At 39.0% G+C, this 19,811-nt stretch overlaps 2 protein-coding genes and 1 long non-coding RNA gene across 8 annotated transcripts in view; 1 reads left to right on the top strand and 2 right to left on the bottom strand.

The window, feature by feature from the left end:
* Positions 1-3,906: 3,906 nt before the first annotated feature.
* Positions 3,907-7,554, bottom strand: LOC124106869 (uncharacterized). The gene is made up of 2 exons (XR_009228662.1): positions 6,904-7,554; positions 3,907-6,734 (listed from the first exon to the last, which is right to left on the bottom strand). It is a non-coding gene; the product is annotated as an uncharacterized LOC124106869 (long non-coding RNA).
* A 24-nt stretch (positions 7,555-7,578) lies between these two features.
* Positions 7,579-19,487, top strand: Ccne2 (cyclin E2). 5 transcript variants are annotated; one of them, XM_046464709.2, is made up of 12 exons: positions 7,579-7,652; positions 8,589-8,626; positions 8,722-8,818; positions 8,905-8,958; positions 9,839-9,990; positions 10,852-10,987; positions 13,854-14,000; positions 15,345-15,440; positions 15,679-15,813; positions 16,741-16,852; positions 17,364-17,521; positions 18,064-19,487. In XM_046464709.2, exons 2-12 carry the CDS (start codon positions 8,613-8,615, stop codon positions 18,175-18,177), a joined length of 1,215 nt encoding a protein of 404 aa, XP_046320665.1. In that variant the 5' UTR covers positions 7,579-7,652; positions 8,589-8,612; the 3' UTR covers positions 18,178-19,487. The 5 variants fall into 5 exon arrangements, with proteins under 5 accessions (XP_046320665.1, XP_058441611.1, XP_058441610.1 ...); XM_058585628.1 differs by having other exon boundaries at positions 7,638-7,756; positions 8,725-8,818; XM_058585627.1 differs by having other exon boundaries at positions 7,638-7,756.
* Positions 19,396-19,811, bottom strand: part of Ints8 (integrator complex subunit 8) — a 55,838-nt gene continuing 55,422 nt past the window's right edge. For both annotated transcript variants that reach the window (XM_046464707.2, XM_046464706.2), the window contains one exon: positions 19,396-19,593. In XM_046464707.2, the coding sequence (XP_046320663.1) occupies positions 19,477-19,593 (117 nt within the window). In that variant the 3' untranslated portion in view covers positions 19,396-19,476. The remainder of the gene's footprint in view (positions 19,594-19,811) is intronic.

Raw genomic sequence — 19,811 nt, 5'->3', positions numbered from 1 at the left:
TAGAATAAAGGAGTGACTGCATTGGTTCCTAAAATTCTGGTTTGAACAACTACATCTGCAGTTCTCATGTTCTATGAACTGCTAGGAAACCCAAAGATTCTTTCAGATGAACTGTAAAGTCAAACTGATCTTATAAAATTTATTTTCTTTAATAATTAAATTAACACATCTGCCTTTCTACTATGCTAACATTTATTGTGATGATGCAGAAACAATGGTGCCTTGGCAAAAGTTAAAGCAAACTTTCCCAGTAGTCATATTCTTCACGGCCATTCACTGTCAATTAAAAAACAAAACAAGCAGTTTCACTTAAGAATGAACTTGATGAGGCAATAAAAGGGACAGTTTAATTGGTACAGCTCCAAAGGCTGAGACAGGAAGATTCAGAGTTCAAAGCCAGCCTCAGCAATGGCAAGGCGCTAAGTAACTCAGTGAGACCCTATCTCTAAATTTTAAAAATAGAAAATAGGGCTGGGGATGTGGCCCAGTGACTGAGTGCCCCTGAGTTCAATCCTGGGTACCTCTCCCCCTCCAAAAAAATTGGTAATCCACTGCTAAAATCTGGATAGATTTTTATTTCATATATAAAATAAAGTGCCTTTATACATAAAATAAAATACATAGCCGAGTGTGGTGGCACATGCCTGTAATCTCAGTATCTGGGGAAGCTGAGGTAGAAGAATCGTGAGTTCAAAGCCAGTCTCAGCAACTTAGTGAGACCACCAAAAAAAAAAAAAAAAAGGACACACACACACACACATATGTGTATATATATTTATATAAAAGGGCTGGGGATGTGCCTCAGTGGTTAAGAGCCCCTGAGTTCAATCCCCGGTATAAAAAAATAATAAAATATATATATATACACACACACAATATGTATTTATATCATACTTATTCATTCATTTTTGGTACTGGGGATTGAGCCCCAGGGGTGCTTTACCACTGAGCTACATCCCCAGCCCCCAGTCCTTTTTATTTTTTGAAACAGGATCTTGCTAAGTTGCTTAGGGCCTTACTAAGTTACTGAGGCTGGTCTCAAACTTGGGATCCTTCTGCCTCAGTCTCCTGAGCCATGGGATAGCAGACATACACTACCACAGCTGGCTAGATTTTTATCTCTTCAGATGTGTTTTGGATAAGCACAAGCGATAAACAAGTTTTATTAAATGGGAAAAAGTGTTTTATTCGTTTCTTATGTGAGAAACACTGATTCTCATCAGGCATGATTCATTTTTGCTTAGCCTCAAATCAATTTCACAAGTAACTATTAAAAATCAAATATAAAAGATTAAAAATACCATGGCCAAAGCTTTGAAAAATTTGAACAAGAAGATAAATATTGAATTATAATTCAAAGTATAAGGTAAATATCCATCAGTGCATACTGATATAAATAAACATTGAACAAGTTAAACAGAAGAGATGAATCTCCAATGCAGAAGAAATTCAAATAATGCAGACACTTCACTTTGAGGGAGAAGCATTATCCCCCACTCCTTAAGTATGTACTTAGGCACTGTCTTCTTTCCAAAGAGCACAGTATAGAATGGGAGGAAAAGAGTAACTTTACAATGGCACAAGTGGACAAACACTACCTCAGCCAGGTAAGCAAGGTCAACAGCAACAGCGATAAATCATGATGAAGGTATGCATTACCTTAACTCAAGGTGATGCAAATAGTACTGTAGCAGGACATAGTGGCACATGCCTACAGTCCACTGACTGGGGAGGCTGAGGCAGGAGGATTCACAAGTTTGACACCAGCCTTGGTAAGTTAGAGAGATCCTGTCTCAAAAAATAAATTGAAAAAAAAAATGGCTTGGAATGTAGCTCAGTGGTAAGGCACACTGGACTCAATACCCAATATTGTGGTGGTGGTGGGGTGGGGGTAGACAATGGTCCTTTACCTCTGATTTTCCTCCTCTAAACCCATAACCCCAGTCCAACATGAGAAAAATATCAAATTCCAAAAGAGGGGCAGCCTACAAATTGCTTTGGCAGCACTCCTCAAAACTTCCAAGGTCATCAAAAACAAGGAAAGTCTGAGAAACTGTCACAAAGAGGAACCTAAGGAGACATGACATCTGAATATAATGTATTCTGGATGACAACATGGAGCGACAAAAACATATTATGTAAAAACTAAAGAAACCTGAAGAAAGTATGGATTTTAGTTAGTAATAATGCATCAACACTGATTCATTAATAACAAATGTATCATAGAGTAATGAAAGGGCCACACAAGGTGTCAATAACAGGGGAAACTGTATGAAGCAAGGCAGCAAGAACATATGAAACTCTGTTCCATCTGCTCATCTTTCTGTAAAACTTTTCTAAAAAATAGTCTGTTAATAGACAAAAAAAATCCTGATCTTTTCATTGGGACTAATTCCGTCATCTATCTATCATTTGTCCCTCTACTCTGGAGACAAAGTTCTACTATAGGGTAGCCCATGCATGATCCAAATCGGCATTTATCTATTCTGCAGGCCTCTGAACTGTGAGGTACTGGCTATAAAAAGATGACAAAAAGTCCAAGACCTAGCTGGAGTATTGTGAGAGGGGAAACACACAGCACAAAGACTACACACAGGAGGTATAGTAAAGGCACAGAAGCAAGAAATGGGTAGGCTGAGCCTGATTTTTTTTTTTTTTGTCTTGTTTTGAGACAGGGTCTTGCTATGTTGTACAGGCTGGTTTCAAACCTCTTGGCTTTAGTGATCCTCCCACCCTGGCCTCACTAACAGCTGGGAAAGTTGCATACCACCATACCCAGCTTGATTTTTTTTTAAAAAAAAATCTGTTCTTTCAAGAATATTTCTGGGCTGACCAAATCTCCATCATGTCAGTTAGGCCCCTACTTCCTTAATAAGACTCCTATAATGCAAAAATTAAAATAAAAAATCAGTAAATGGGATGGACTCAAACTAAAAAGTTTCTTCTCAGCAAAAGAAACAGTCAGTGAGGTGAATAGAGAGCCTACGTTTTGGGAGCAAATTTTTATCACTCCACACATCAGATAGAGCACTAATTTCTACGGTATATAAAGAACTCAAAAACTAAGCACCAAAAAAATAGCCCAATCAATAAATGGGCCAAGGAACCGAACAGAGACTTCTCAGAAGAGGATATACAATCAATCAACAAACATATTAAAAAAGGTTCAACATCTGTAGCAATTAGAAAAATGCAAATCAAAACTACTCTTAAGATTTCATCTCACTCCAGTCAAAATGCATACAAACAACAATTAGTTGTTGGCAAGGATGTGGGGGGAAAAGGCACACTCATACACTGCTGGTAGGACTACAAATTAGTGCAGCCAATATGGAAAGCAGTATGGAGATTGGAAATCTGGGAATGGAACCACCATTTGACTCAGCTATCCCACTCCTCAGTCTATACCCAAAGGACTTAAAAACAGCATACGGCAAGGGACACAGCCACATCAATGTTTACAGCAGCACAATTCACAATAGCTAAACTGTGGAGCCAACCTAGATGCCCTTCAGTAGATGAATGGATAAAGAAAATGTGGTATATATATATATATATATATATATATATATATATATATATATACAATGGAATATTACTCAGCAACAAAAGAGAATAAAATCATGGCATTTGCAGGTAAATGGATGGATTTGGAGAATATAATGCTAAGTGAAGTTAGTCAATCCCAAAACCCAAAAGTTGAATGTTTTCTCTGATATAAAGAGGGTTTGGGAGGGGGAGTAGGGCAAAGGTGTGGGAGGGAAAGGAAGGGGACATGGGGGTAAAAAGAAATGGTGGAATGAGATGGACATCATTACCCTGAGTAAATGTATGAAGACACGAATGGTGTGACTCTACTTTGTATAAAACCAAAGATATTGAAAGGCGAGTGACTCACTCAAGACAGAGATTCAACCAAGAGATTTTATTGGGTGGCTGCTCAAAGGAGAAGTAGAGAGCAGAGAGAAGAGGAGGGGGGCAGAAAGAGAGAGAGGAACATGTGCTTACAAGCTTTGGCTAAAGAAGGGTTGCACAGGGCACATGGTGGGTGCTGATTGGTAGGGTGACTCAACAAGCGGACATTGTGTCCTGCGGGGATTGGTGGAGGAAACCTTTGAATTTGGTGTTCTTGGCTTGGCGCCCTTTGAAGAGGTACGGGAGGAGTAAGGGATTCCAAGATGTTCTCCAGGAAGGGGGAGTCTCCCACACACCCAACAGATATGAAAAATTGTGCTCTATATATGTCATATGAATTGTAATGCATTCTGCTGTCATATATAACAAATTAGAATAATAAATAAATAAAAGAGAGAAGAAAAAGAATATTTCTGGGCCAGACAGAGTGGTACATGCCCATAATCCCAGCCATTCTTAGGCAGGGAATCACAAATTTCAGGCCAGCCGCAGCAACTTAGCAAGATCCTATCTCTAAACAAAAACTAGTAAAAAGGCTGAAAGATGTAGCTCAGAGTTCCTGGGTTTGATCCCAGAACCAACACTATTACCACCCCCCCCCCAAAAAAAAAATCTTACCGTCACCCTCACAAAAATAAACAGGAATAAAAAGCATTGTGCAAATGAAGCACTACAGAGGTCAAGAGTTTATTTGCCATGGCATTTTAGGACATACACAACAGGGAAAATATACTTTAGAAAATGTCAAGACTTCTGGCTAGATAAAGGGGTACATTCCTATAATCTCAGCTACTTGGGAGGCTGAGGCAAGAGGATATCAAGTTTGAGGTCAACCTTGACAACTCACTGAGACCCTGTCTCAAAATAAAAAGGGCTGGGAATGTAGGTTAGTGGTAGGTCACTTGCCTAGCGTGCACAAGGTGTTGGATTCAATCGCCAGTACAAGAAAGAAAAAGCCAAAATTTCTAAAATTATTAAAAAGTATAAAGGAATTTCATATGTTTCAAAGTAGGTGAACTTTAAAACTGGGATGACTGGAAAAAGAGGAAGTCAAAAAATGAGCACATAAAATTATAAAAAAGATGACATATTGAACGATGACCCTCCCAATAGGTGTCCAACAAAGGATAACTACATGAACAAAATTCTGGGAAACATAAATTTTATAACTCAGCTTTCTATTTTATTCAGAATGCTGAATTATAATTTCTACTGGTAAGGGGAGGTGAATAAGAGAAGTTAAGAGTAAGAAGAACTAGTACTTATTGAGCATCCATACCTTGTGACAGGTACACATAGGGAGGTCTCTATGTACATTATTAAATTTAATCATTAAAATAACCATTGAGGGCTGGGATGTAGCTCAGTGGCAAAGCATCTGCCTTGCATTTGCAAAAAGCTCTGGGTTCAACCCCTAGTTCCAAAAAAAAAAAAAAAAAAAAGCAACAAATAAAATAACCTTTGAGATGAATGCCTACTTACAACTTTTCTAGAGAAAACCCATGTTAGAGGGATTGGTAACTTGCAGCAGCACAAGACTGGAATTTAGTTGGTCTGAAAGCCCATGGTTTTTACAGACCCATTTGTCCACTAACCAGGTATTTATAAAATGGTAGCATTCACCCCATTCCTTCATTTACAAAGCTGTTTGGGGACCACTCTAATTTCTTCCTTACTACAATTGCACTTGGTTCATATAATAGTCAAGGATAAGACCAAGTACATGTCTAATAACAATGCCTTGCTTACAATTAATTTAGTGTATGCCAGTGCTGGGCACACAGTACTGAAAGATTAATCCCACAAATGTTAATGACATCCCTGGTTTTCAGCATATTTTAATGATCAACTTCACTCATACAGGTCACCAGTTTTGCTCATACTGGACTAAAACATACTTGTTGGAAGACACCCTCCCTTTCTGACATCATGAGTTAGACTGCTAAGCTTTACATAGGAAAGGGTTTGAGCGACCGCAAAAGGGAGCCATCATAAGCATTATGAATGATATAAAGTTTCTTGAAACAGACAAGGCATGGACTTCTTGTTTCTATGTCAAACTGGGCAGGGCTATTCCGTGTAAAATTGGAAGGGAAATCATTCTTTGGCTAGCATCATGAGACTGTCCTAAGAATCGAAAGGGAAACTGTGAGAAAGGATTTTGCCTGCCCCAAAAGCGCTGGTTTCTAAGATCTGGGGCCCTAACGAGCGGAGCAGCAAAAAAAGCCTGGACTGGGAGCCAGGGTCCCTCTGGCGGGCCGCCTCTGGGTCAGTCTCTGGAGAGGCCTTTGCGGGGATCGTGTGTGGGGTCTTCTCTCTGCTCTCTCCCACGACTCATCCAGGCCAGGACAGAAAAGCGCCCAGTTGACTTGCAACTTGAGCTGCCACGGTTCCAGGAAGCCTTCAAACGGCTCCTCTGACCCAGAGGTCTTTGTTCCGGGAACTGTCTCCCGCCGCAAAACTTGCGTGTCCGAATCGGAGAAGTGCAAGGGGGCGCAGGGATGGGAGCGCTAAGAGAAGTAGCTAGGAGACCCATAAACTTAAATATAGGAATAAAGGAAAGGAAAAGAGCGGGATTCGCTGCCTCCCATTAGCGCGCAGGGCGGCTCCCTCCCGCCTAGGCGGCTCGCGCGGGCTCCGCAGGGCGCGCTGGCAGCAGGGCGGAGCGGGACGCGGCGGGCGGGCCAGGGGCCTGCACGTGGTTTTAGCTGTTCACCCCCCGGCTGGGTTCTTGGAGGGCCACAACACTCGTGGGGATGAGGAAAGCTTCTTAATCTCTCCAGAGAGGGGTTCTGCCCTCGGGGCCCTGGAATTGAAGGCTAGGAAGAGAAAAGAAAGAATCAGCGTGGCGCCAGCGTTTCCCGCGCGGGGACTGCGGGATTCGAGCTGCAGGGTAGGAGCTGGGCGGCTGCTGGGAGAGAATCCCACCCTCGGAGAGGGTAACCGGGTCGGCTTAGCAGGAACCGGGAAGTTAGGGTTGATACGTACCTTAGCCGGCTAGCTGGGGAAGTCTCCCCTGAGTGTGGCCGCTTGGGATGGCAGCGCCAGCCAGGAGCTGCGGCGCGCTAGAGCGCACGTGGCCCGCAGCGCGGGGGCTGTGTTTACATTCTGCAGCCGCTCCACGTTGTGCAGTAGTTCTCGCCTCCCATTGGCCAGCTTGTCAGCCGAAGCTTTGCTCCTCCCGGAGGGGCGGGCCCTCCTGGTCCCCGCGTCTCCCACCAAAGACTTGGCTTTCTAAGGCCCTGCCGGGACAACCAGGGCGCAACAGAGGTTGACCACCTCATGGCCATTCTGTGCTCACCCAAGTCACCTATCCCTGGGTGAACGCCGGGACTGAACCGCTCGAAGTCTCCAAGATTCGGGAGTTACAGTATTCGGGAGGGGAAATAAGCAAACTGGCGGGAGATGCGGAAGCCAAGCGGTTAGAAGCCAACCTGGAGGAGGAGCCTCTGCGAGACTCCTTGCTGCTTTCCGGCCGCGCGGGCAGGTGAAGTGGAGCGCTGGGAACGTGGGACGCGGGCCTGAGCGAGCAGACCCTGCAGTCACTCGCGGTGCGTCCGCGCGCACTGATGGCAGGGCGCGGTGCGCAGGCGGGAGGGGCGCGCGCGCGGACGGGGGAGGAGAGCGCGCAGTCGGAGGTGTCAGTCTGAGGCGCATGCGTGCGGGGCGGGCCCGGCTCGGCCTATATATTGGGTTGGCGCCGGCGCCAGCTGAGCGGAGCGGTAGCGGGGCTGGCGGTGAGGAGTTGCCGGGTTTAGGGGGGATGCTGGAGGAAAGAAAGCCTGGGACACCCTAGGGGCGGGAGCCTTGAGGAAAGGGAGGTGGGAAGGCAGAAAACGAGGTGAATGGGGAGAATGGGCCCCCGAGTTCCGATCTTGGCAGGACCCTTGGCAGGGGATGGGGAAACGGTGGTGGAGTGGAGGGCAGCCCCTAACAGAGGCCACAGCAAAACCCCTCATTCCACGGGTTCCTCTATCCAACCCCCATTTGGGGAGCTCTTCGTGGGAGAGAGGATGGGGATCTGGGTTCCCTTCACGGGGAGAAAGTTACTGACCTGCCCCATTTCCCGCTTTCTTTAAACTCCTTTTCCTTCCCTCCATCCACCAGCTAGAGCTAAAATCTTGGTGCCCCTCCAAGTGGCGGGCAGAGCCTGATGGGTTTGGGAAGGAGGGAAAGGAGACTGGAGGACGTGACACCAGTCTCAGTTCCCTCCGCCCCCTGCTTCCCCGCCACTGCCGCTCTCCAAATTGGCGCGGAACCGGCTTCTCCACTGCGTTTCGCCTCCACAACCCCCTCTCGGCGCAGTCCGTCCAGGACGGGAGGGGGATGTGGGAGCGCTGCCCCAGTTCCACTCTGGATATATGGAGAGAGGGTGGAGGACCCAGAAAAACTCGTTTGGGGGAGATCTGCCACCCTGTGCTTTTAGGGTGCTGGAGGTGCTTTGTAAATTTTTTTGAAGACGTTCGCGTTCTGGCTGTACATTCAGTTCAGGAAATGTGTGCAAAATTAATTACTATGAGATAACTAATATAGTGCAGAAGACAGCATGGTAAAATGACCCAGGCTGCCTTCTGAAGGACTTAACTTTAACCTCTGCATCAGTTCTAATGGGCACTTGGAAAATATGGGTGACTGTGTACTTAACTCTGGTTTTTCTACCCCCACTCCTTCAGGAGGTTTCATATACCTGAAAAAGAATGTCAAGACGCAGGTAATATTTGTATTAGAGACATGCTTCAAAATTAGCTGCTACTTTTGAAACACATGACTTACTAATTAAACTTCCTTTTTAAAAATTCACTACAGTAGCCGTTTACAAGCTAAGCAGCATGCTCAGCCCAGCCAGCCAGACTCTCCCCAAGAAATCCAGATAATCCAGGCCAAGAAGAGAAAAACAGCACAGGTGAGTTAAGAGGAAAGAAAGAGGGAGGGAGGAAATTCCTTGCTATGACCTTTGCTTACCAATCAATGGTCTTTTCTATTTTTCAGGATGTAAAAAAAAGAAGAGAGGAGGTCACCAAGAAACATCAATATGAGATTAGGGTAATGCAGAACTGGACTGGGTGGGTTTGGGAGAAACAAATGCAGGAGAGGACAAATGAGTAGAATGGTATTATTGCTTTGCAATAGAAAGACTCCTCTAATATTTTTACCTTTAATGCCCCCGGAGGCCAGCAAGGAAGGACATTTATATGTTCCCGAATTCAACCACAGCTGCACAGTAAATTTGCCTTAAAGCAGCTGGTTTCTTTTTGTAAATCCCTCCTCTTGGAGCTGACTGGTGCACCAGGGCCCGCCTAATCTGCCTGATATACTGTTCTTTGTTCCCTCTCATACTGTAGCAAAGGGTCCTAATAGCTGCTGCTTTGGCATAAATAGAATGTTAGATCACTGACAGCCTGGCACCCAGCCCTTTGCTACCTCTTCTTCCTATGTGTTATATGGACAGCCTTAGAGACAGTGATTCCCTTTGAAACCAGCATTATTGAAGAAAGGGTCCCCTAAGTGATCCATTTCACTCGGTTCCATTTTTAAGGTTTCTGCCTTTAAGTATTCTAAATTATGGGAAAGGCTTAACTTCAAAAGAGCTGTTTTGTTGTTTTAATTTAAAAAGGTATTCTTGCTTCTTACCTTCAAAGTGACTGGTGTCTTATATTACAGAAGCATTTTGTTATTACTCTTTCAATACCTTACGTCTTGTATTACCAGAACTATATTTTATCTAAAACTTTGTTATGTTATGAATATCAAAATGAGTTTTATAGCTTTTTATAAAATATGAATGTCAGATTAGCTAACTGTCAGCTATGTCAGCTGAAACTACAGATGGTTTAGAAATATTAACTTTCATTTATGAAAGATCCAGGACAAAAGCTAAGGTTTCCTGTTACACAAATAGATCTTTTTTTTCTTTTAATGACAGAATTGTTGGCCACCTGTATTATCCGGGGGAATCAGTCCTTGCATTATCATTGAAACACCCCACAAAGAAATAGAAACAAGTGACTTTTCCAGATTTACAAATTACAGATTTAAAAATCTTTTTATTAATCCTTCACCTTTGCCAGATTTAAGGTAAGAAAATTTATAGCAAAGATTAAACTGTACAGAATAGTGTCATATATTATCTTTTGTCTTTATTATAAAACAAACTTGTTCAAAAACTGCTTTCTTGATTAATAATTCACATATTTTAATCCGAGTACTGCTATTTGCAAATGACATGGGTATTTAAAACACTCATTCTATAAAACTGTTTTCATTTGCTTCCTAAATACTATCAGACTTGGCAGAACTGAATTTTAATGGAATTTATCTAAATTAAGATGAAAGTATTTTAACATGGACAGCATTTTCAATTGATGTATGCTTACCAAGCTTAGTAAGGCCTATACTTAATTCTTTTTTCTAGTCCATGAGTATGACTAAGAGGTACAGCCTACATAAGACATATAGAGTAGTAACTTGTGTTTGACTTTGATAAGTAAATTCATGAAATCAGATATTTAAACACATCAATCCTCCTCCCCTAAACTCTGTCCTACCTTTCCCCAACTGTAGGTGACTCTACTGTTGATGATCTGTTTGCAGCTATTAAGACTTGCCTTCACTGTGTTCATATGCTTTCAATATTTAGCTTTTTAGAATTGCTCTTCAGAGAACATGGTTATCTGAAACAGTACCCTTTTATAAGTGGAATGAAGAAGCATTCTTTGAAAATTATCAACTTACATGATCATAATCTAAGTTCCTGATTATTTTAGGCTTTTATTTCTCATTCAAAAGAAATAGTTTCTAAAAATTCAGGTAGAAATCTTTTTCTAATTTAAGAGCTTCTTTCAGATTCTAACTGAAAGTTAGATTTATGCTATGTAATCAGAGTTTGTATATTGCTTAGATCACATAATTTAAATTCTGTTTTCCCCCTTCCCATAGCTGGGGATGTTCAAAGGAGGTCTGGCTAAACATGCTAAAAAAAGAGAGCAGATATGTTCATGACAAGCATTTTGAAGTTCTACATTCTGACTTGGAACCACAGATGAGGTCAATACTTCTAGACTGGCTTTTAGAGGTATGTTCCAGCAAAATAAATTGCTTTTATCTCTGTATAGTGGAAAAATGTTTAAAGGTAAATGTGCCCTCAGGATATATTATCCATTGCCAGTAAGCCATCTTTTGGGGGGTACTTCCTACAGTTGATAGTAACCAAAGTGAAATAAAACTACTTCCTATCAGTAAATTCAGGGAATGGGGGGTGTAGCTTCATGGTAGAATATGTACTTAGCAGGCTCAAGGCCCTGGGTTCAGTCCTCAGCACCAAAACAAAGGATAAAGTTGGAAGGACACAGCCACTACATACAACCCAAACCCAATTCAGAATTCCTGGTTTGGGTGTATATTGTTGTGTATTGGGCACTGTTCTAGGTGCTCAGGGCTTTTATTTTCAAGATGAATGGAATGCATAGATGACTAGGTTTTGGATACTGCTAAGCAATGAACCAAGACTAGGCTTCATGGCCCCGAGAAGTCCTTTTCTGCATTACCAAAAGCAAATTATGATTAGGAATATTGACTTCTATGCCCTAAACCATAATGAGGCTTTGGATACCCTGAAGCCTACGCACTCTGGTTTTGTGTAGCTCCCTTTTATAATGCGTTTGTATTCCTTCCAGAGATACATTGTATGAGCAATTTTTTTTCCTTTGGCAATACTGGGGATTGAACCCAGTGACACTCTACCACTGAGCTACATCCCCAGACCGTTTTTTTTTTTTTTGAGACAGGCTCCAAGTTGCCTAGGCTGACCTCAAACTTGTGTTCCTCAAGTTTCCTGAGTAACTAGGATTCTAGCACCACACCCAGTGTGTACCATCAATCTAAAGGAATATAGTAATCCTGAAATCCCTATAAATCTGTGACAACATTTTCTCTCTTGTTTAGGCCCATTCCCTTTCTCTGGGTAATCTAAACTTATTATAAATGAGTACTTGTGTTCGTGACACTGATTTCCTCCAATCCTTAGATATTTGCCATGTAATCTTAGAAATGATGCATCTAAAGGAGAGAGACTAGGATGTTTGGAGTAGCACAAGGCAAAGTAGATTAGAGAAGCTATCAGCAAAGTTTTCGAACTACAAAATGTTCTTTTACGTCAGGTTATCTTCCTTATTCTGACTCAAGGAGAGATTGTATTTTAATAGTGTGAATATATATAAGGTAGTTTGGTGTTTTGTTTTTGAAAACTAAGGATTGAACACAGTGTGCTGTACCACTGAGCTATATCCCAGACCTTTTTGGGGGAGCGGGGGAGTAACCAGGGATTGAACCTAGGGGCCCTTAATCACTGAGCCACATCTCCAGCCTTTTGTATTTTATTTAGAGACAGGGTCTCACTGAGTTGCTTAGGGCCTCACTAAATTGCTGAAGCTGGCTTTAAACTCACAATCCTCCTGAGTCTCCCAAGCCACTGGGATTACAGGCCTATGCCACTGTGCCCGGCCCTTTTTATTTTTGAGACAGGGTCTCACTATGTTGCTGCTGAGGCTAGCCTCCAACTTGCCATTCTCCTGCCTCAGCCTCCTGAGTTGCTGAGATTATAGGTTTGCACCATCATGCCTAGCAAGGTAGTTAGGTTGTTGGGGTTTAATTTTTTTTCATTTTTGGTGCTAGACAATGAACACTTGGAGCATATGCTCTACCTGAGCTACACTCCCAGCCAGGGTTTGGCTTTTTTTGAGCATCTAGTTAATGTTTTTACTTTTTACCTTATACTAATTTTTATCAGTGGTGGACTGTTCTATCCAGTGTTTCCTATTTTTCCTTAAATACAATTACATATATACAAAACCCTACAAACATAAAACCAAATCCAACAATGTTTAAAAATCTGTCTTAATAACATTCTTTCATTCTAGGAATGTAAAGATGATTAACATTTGAAAAAAAAAAATCTATTAATTTGTTACCTTAATAGTATAAGTAAGAAAAAGCCTAAGATCTCAGATGCAAGAAATTTTTTTCAAAATTCAACATCCATTCCCGACTTTAAAATAGGTAGTGAGCAAGGGGTGCAGTGGTGTATGCCTTTAATCCTAGCAACTGGAGGATGAGAAAGGAGAGGCTATCTGGGCAATTTAGTGAAAACCTGTCTTGAAAATAAAAGGTGCCCAGGATAGAGCACCCCTAGGCTCATTCCCCAGAAGGGGCAGGGGGGATGAAGTGAGCTAAGAATAAGAGATTTCCTTAATAGTCATTGTTTATTAGGAATTCATATTTCTGTTCATTTTCTCATCTCTAAAATGGAGATCACAACACCTACTTTATGGAGTTATTTCCCTTTAAGTATGGCAATGTTTCTAGTTGTTATTAGTAATAACAACAGTGAAACATTTGGCAATTTCCATTGAAGTCAGCAACAAAAGATTTTTGCTTAGCACCAGTGTTACTCAGTGTTCTAGACTCTTAGCCATTAGCCAGTGCAGTAAAATATGAAAAATAACTGAAGTAAAAATGTGAAGGAAAAAAAAAAGCTGGGTATGGTGGCACATGCTTGCAATCCCAGCAGTTCAGGAAGCTGAGGCAGGAGGATCCCAAGTTCAAAGACAGCTTCAGCAACTTAGCAAGACTCTGTCTCAAAAGTTAGAAAAATAAAAAAGGGTTGAGGATGTGGCTCAGTGGTGAAGGACCCCTGGGTTCAATCTATGGTACTAAAAAATAAAAATAAAAAACTATAAAAGTACTGAAGAGTAAACAAGAACCATAGTAGGCTTTTTTATCCTATTAGTACATGTTAAATTTTTTTCTCTCCTATCTTATCTTTGGTACTAAAAAGCAAAGTGTGGCTTAAAAACATTCTAGTCTAGTATGCTGAGATGACTTTCTAAATTGGAGAAAATATGAGAGTAACTGTGAAATGTTTGGACTCTTTCTTTCTCTAGGTATGTGAAGTATACACACTTCATAGGGAAACATTTTATCTTGCACAAGATTTTTTTGATAGATTTATGTTGACACAAAAGGATATAAACAAAAATATGCTTCAACTTATTGGAATTACCTCATTATTCATTGCTTCCAAACTTGAGGTGAGTTCTCAAAGTTCATCCACAATATATTGATCCCAAACTTGTTTTCCAGTTAACACATGAATCCCAGAGAATACATAATTTTTTATATTTACTCTTTAGAGTGAATGATTTTGTTCTTTAATACATTTTCTGAACATTATGATAGAATTGGAAAAAAAATATATCATAGTTCTTCTGTGGTGTCTGAGCCTATATAAGTCTCTCATTTAGACTCTTTGAGATTAGTATCTAGGTGAAATGTTCTGTGGTTTATTCTGCCAAATGAGATATCAATACTGTCTTTATACACATAATTATGGCATTTGGTTGGAATAGAATGGTCTTTGAAAACTAAAGAGCCAATCAAATGAAAGAAATGATCATATAATTTCCTGAACTATATTTTCCTTCTGTGTCTTTTGAGCATAAGGGCTATTCCAAAGTTCTGCCAAATTTGGCACATCGGTTTGTAGTCAACTCATCACTCAACTTATGTGAAATCACACTATTTGAGGTGTCTTTCTAGACTGAAACCCGATATTTAACCTGTCCTATATGGCAGACCTCAACTTTTTTTCAATACTATTGACCGAACCTAAGGAGTGCTCTCCCACCGAATTACATCTCCAGCCCATTTTCATTTTTTATTTTTGAGACATGGTTTCACTAAATTGCCAAGACTGGCTTCAAACCTGCAAGTCTCAATAGATATCTCTTCTAATCCTTTGATCATTCTAGATCTTCTCTGAGCTAAGACCTGTCAGCCAAACTTCAATTTTTTTTTTTTTTTTTTTTTTTTTGTGGTGCTAGGGATTTAACCCAGGGCTTGGGCATGCTCTAACAAAGTCACAAGTGTGTGACAAGACCAACATACTAGGCAATCTTAAAACAAGTTTAGCTTTGTGTATGTGTGGTACTGGTGATTTAACCCAGGGGTACTCCACCACTGAGCTACATCCCAGGTCTTTTTGTTTTAAAACAGGATCTTACTTACTTAAGTTGCTGAGGCTGGCCTCTAACTTGTCATCATCCTGCCTCAGCCTCCCAAGTAGCTCAGATTACAGGCATACACCATTGTGTGCGGCAAGATTTTATTTTTTAACTGAAACAACTGGTTAAGATACTCTAGTTGTTTATCAACTAAAATTCAAAGTCAATTCTAAGAAAATAAATCTTGATAACAGTTACCAATTTAGATATCTAGATATGAAAAATAACTAAGGTAGGTTGAGTTATAGAATAATTTTACTAAGATTTATAATCACTTTGTGAATTTCTTAAAACTGAAGCCTGTATGTGGTTTGTATAGAATTCTTTTAATGTCAATCTCAATTGGGCCTAATAAAAAATTCTAATTTAAAGGAAATCTATGCTCCAAAACTCCAAGAGTTTGCTTATGTCACTGATGGTGCTTGCAGTGAAGAGGATATCTTAAGGATGGAACTCGTTATATTAAAGGTAATAATAATTATGTCCTTATTTCTAGGTGTGACTTTGTAACTATTTCAGAATACTATAAGTAGTCAAAACTAAGGTTTTAGATGTATTATTAGATTAGAACAAGGCATCTTGTTCTAATACATCAAAACAAAACAGTTGTGGCTGGGAGGGAAATTTATTTAACCTCTGCATTCTATGTAATGTGGCATAGGTATATGTACATTCATTAATGGGCATTTTAAAATTTCATTAACAGGCTTTAAAATGGGAACTTTGTCCTGTAACAGTCATCTCCTGGTTAAATCTCTTTCTCCAAGTTGATGCTCTTAAGGATGCTCCTAAAGTACTTCTACCTCAGTATTCTCAGGAAACATTCATTCAAATAGCTCAGGTATTTACACTGTTATTGAATATATTTAATGTTACTTTTATTACAGGTTTAAAATATATATAGTCTTAAATAGACTACACAACAAAATACTGGCATATTGAAATACTCTTGACTACAACAAAATTTTGGACATGTAAAATTATGTCCCAATATTTGTTGTTTAATAATTCTGGACAACAAAGTTCTTAAACTTTCACAAGTACTTTCATTCTTTAGGAGTCCAAAATAGAGTTAAATATTTCTTTTTGATATCAAATGATGAAAAGCACTTTTCAGCTAGTTGTCATTAACTTTATAATATTTTGGATTTATTCTGTATGATTCTCTTGTTTGCTGTATACTTGAATGCACATGTTATCTATTTAAGTTACATTTCATCAGACTTATTCATAGGATCTAAAACTTGCATTCAAACTAAATTTTCCTAGGTCAGCATATAACAAATAGTCTAACAAAGGTACTAGAGGAGGAGTAGATTTAATTATCCACCTTTGGACCTCTAGCTCCCCCCTTTTTTGGATAAGAAATAAAGGAAAAGTACTTCCTATTTCTTTCCACCTTTGGTTTTCCAAACTACTTCAGTTCCAAGTCACATTGTTCTACCTCAAATCTTCCCAGCTATCCTCTTTAAGACAGTCATGTAAGGCATCAGAAGTCTTTACTACTTTTTCCAATCTGGATTAAATGCCCTTTCTCCCATCATACTGCAGCACAACAGTCCTTTCCTACTCTAGTAGTTACTCCCTGACCTACTACCCCAAAACCTGACTTCCTTCAGGATGGTAACTTATTATTTTTTAATCCTTAAGCAATTTAACAATTCTTGGCATAGGGTCCAATATACCCTAAAAAATGTTAGCCGATTTTAGTAGTAACATGTAGTACTCATCCTTATCCTAAATTACTTATACTTTTTTCATTTGTTAGCTTTTAGATCTGTGTATTTTAGCCATTGACTCCTTAGAGTTCCAGTACAGAATACTGGCAGCTGCTGCCTTGTGCCATTTTACCTCCATTGAAGTGGTTAAGAAAGCCTCAGGTAAGACACAATTTTTTCTTCTTACCTGTTCACAACTTCTGCCAAAGTTAGCAGTTTAGTGATTATCTTTCTTTCTCTCTTAGAAATACTTTATAATACTGAGTCTTCACAACTCACAAAGGCCAAATAAAATTTAAGTCCATTTGAAATGAATCTACACAATTATAGTTTGGCTGTTCTTTGGAATTTAAGAGTTTCAGATTCAGGACTGGGGTTGTGGCTCAGTGGCAGAGTACTTGCCTCTCATATGTGAGGCACTGGGTTCAATCCTTAGCACCACATTAAAAAATATTTTTTAAAAATTTACAAATTCATATGTAGAAGACACTGATTAAAATTGATCTAAAGTCCCTTTAAGATTAGTTATATTATTAAAAAAAATAGTCTGAGCATGATAATCTGTTTTGACCTACTGATTTTGTTTTAAAATGACTTTTTAAATAACTACTTTAGGTATATGTAAGAAATTTTGTGATGTACAGCCTTGAATTTTCCAACTTTTTCAATCTAGGTTTGGAATGGGACATCATCTCAGAATGTGTAGACTGGATGGTACCTTTTGTCAGTGTAGTAAAAAGTACTAGTCCAGTGAAGCTAAAGACTTTTAAGAAGATACCTATGGAAGACAGACATAATATCCAGACACATACAAATTATTTGGCTATGCTGGTATGTCTTGTGGGTTTTTTGTTTTGATTTTGCTATCTAGTAAGCCTTGAAACTGACAGCATACTATGGAATGCAACTTCAGCGGTTATAAAGAGAAAGTAATGGGCCCCATGTTTTCAGAGTGTAGAGAAGTTAATAAAATTATTTTAGCCAGGCACAGTGGTGCATGCCTGCAATCCCAGCAGCTCGGAAGCAGCAGCAGAAATTCAAGGCCAGCCTTAGCAACTTAGCATACCCTATCTCAAAATAAAAAATGAAAAAGGGCTTGGGATATACCTCAATGATAAACTGCCCCTAAGTTAAATCCCTAGTACCCAAGAACATTTTTTTTTAATCAAAAGAGTTTAAGATTCACATATACACATAGTACAGTTCAAACTATTGAACCTTCAGAATGAATTCACAGTTGCAAAGACATAAAAGGACCACTGCATTTGGTCAGAATAATCTCAAAAAGATACTAGAAATCTGGTTTGACTGTTTTACTATATCAGTGCTTTATCTTAGCTGTTAATCACTATATAATTTCTTCACATGTATAGGATGAAGTAAATTATGTAAACACCTTTAGAAAAGGGGGACAGCTGTCACCAGTGTGCAATGGGGGCATTATGACACCACCGAAGAGCACTGAAAAACCACCAGGAAAACACTAAAGGAGTTACTTGACAAGCAAATTGAAACTGAGCAAGTATTGCTAGAATTTCATACAACTGAACTAAAGTTTTTACAGGAAAATAGTGCTCTGATTATCCTTGGCAATTCAGAAGTGACACTGCCATTCTTTGAAAAACCACTTGAAATTGGCACTAAAGAAGATATTCACTTCCTATATTAGCCATTAAAGAAGGCTGAACATGTTTACAAAGATGACTTCATTCACAAGTCTACTGGAGAGAAGCCAGCCACAATTATTTTTGGATCCAGTGTTACTATGTTTATTTTGATAAACAAGGAATTTTATCATTGCAGTTTTGGACTAGATAAGTGCTACCTTAAAGGGTACATTGATATAATATTCTGAATCTAGCTTTAGATTCTCAAATTCCTATACTCTTAACTAGTGCAATTTGGTTCTTGAAAATAAAATTTAAACTTGTTTACCAAGACTTAGTTTTGTAATAAGGTGACTAATTTATCTAAACCTGTAGTAGCAAACTATTATAAAACTTGAATTTTTACAAATGGTAAGATTTAATGTATTTTTTTAACTTTCTTATTTGCCTTGCCATCATATTCTTTAACCAATAAGGCTTCAATGAACAGGATGTTTTAAACTGCTCTAAACAGTGGGAGTACCAAAGAAATTAAAAATAAAGATAAATGCTGTGGCTCCTACTTGGAGCTTTGATATATAGGTTGCTTTATAATGACCTTTCTGTATATCACAATTTGGGTGAAGTCTTAAGTACCTTTTTAAACTATTTATATGAGAAAGTCACTTTATTACTCTAAGATATCCCTAAGGCTTTTTTTTTTTTTTTAATTTAGTGTGACTAAGGCTTTATTTATGTTTATAAAACTGTTAAGGTCCAATTTAAATTCCTACATTATGAGATAAGGACAGCGTCAAAATGATAAAGATTAACACTTATTTTATTAAGGCAGAAAAATATTAAATGTATACCACAAGTCTATTTATTAAAAAGACATAAGAACTTGCTGTATATAGACTAGCTACTACTTACCTTAAATTAGCTTTTGCCTCAAAAAGTGGATTTAATTACTAAAGCATTATCCTAATGTGAATCTCTTCTCCCTTTGAAGAAACTGTAAATTAAAGTTACTATTATAGTATGAAGTCTTTTGTATAGTTTTAAACTATTTGTTTCTGTATTGTCTGAAAAGAAAACACCACTAAATGTGTACATATGTATTATATAAACTTAATCTTTTAATACTGTTTATTTTAAGCCCATTGTTTAAAAAATAAAAGTTTAAAAAGCTTTGACTGCTTAAAAGTAAAGTTTTGCCATTGCTTGGAGAAACTTTTTCTTCCTTCTCTGTGCTGCCAGCTGTAACACTTCTTCTGGGTTGCTTGCATTCAATTCTGTTTGGCCAATAGCTTTGATCTTCTCAAAACAGAAAAATGGTATTATTAAAGGTCTGGTCAATATTAAGTCTTGCTAATATTTACATATTAGCTTATATATATATATATATATATATATATATATAATTACTTAGATATAAACAATAATGAAATTAGCTTAATGATTAATTGAATCTCTAAATGAATCTAATTGTAAAACTCAGGAGCTGTGGGGAAAAGTTAACATGATTGTTTTGA

Source organism: Marmota monax, unplaced genomic scaffold, assembly GCF_021218885.2.
Source record: "Marmota monax isolate L192 unplaced genomic scaffold, Marmota_monax_Labrador192_F-V1.1 WCK01_AAM20220418_F8-fsc00003, whole genome shotgun sequence".
In the NCBI taxonomy this organism is placed as follows: domain Eukaryota; kingdom Metazoa; phylum Chordata; class Mammalia; order Rodentia; family Sciuridae; genus Marmota; species Marmota monax.
Note: the sequence above shows the minus strand (reverse complement) of the source record. Positions and strands in the feature narration are given on the sequence as shown.

Bases quoted from the DNA above. Each gene is read 5' to 3' on its own strand.
- Ccne2 (XM_046464709.2), top strand. The intron at 15,814-16,740 runs GTATTTACACTG...TTCATTTGTTAG, and splicing joins CATTCATTCAAATAGCTCAG to CTTTTAGATCTGTGTATTTT. The intron at 16,853-17,363 runs GTAAGACACAAT...TTTTCAATCTAG, and splicing joins AGTGGTTAAGAAAGCCTCAG to GTTTGGAATGGGACATCATC.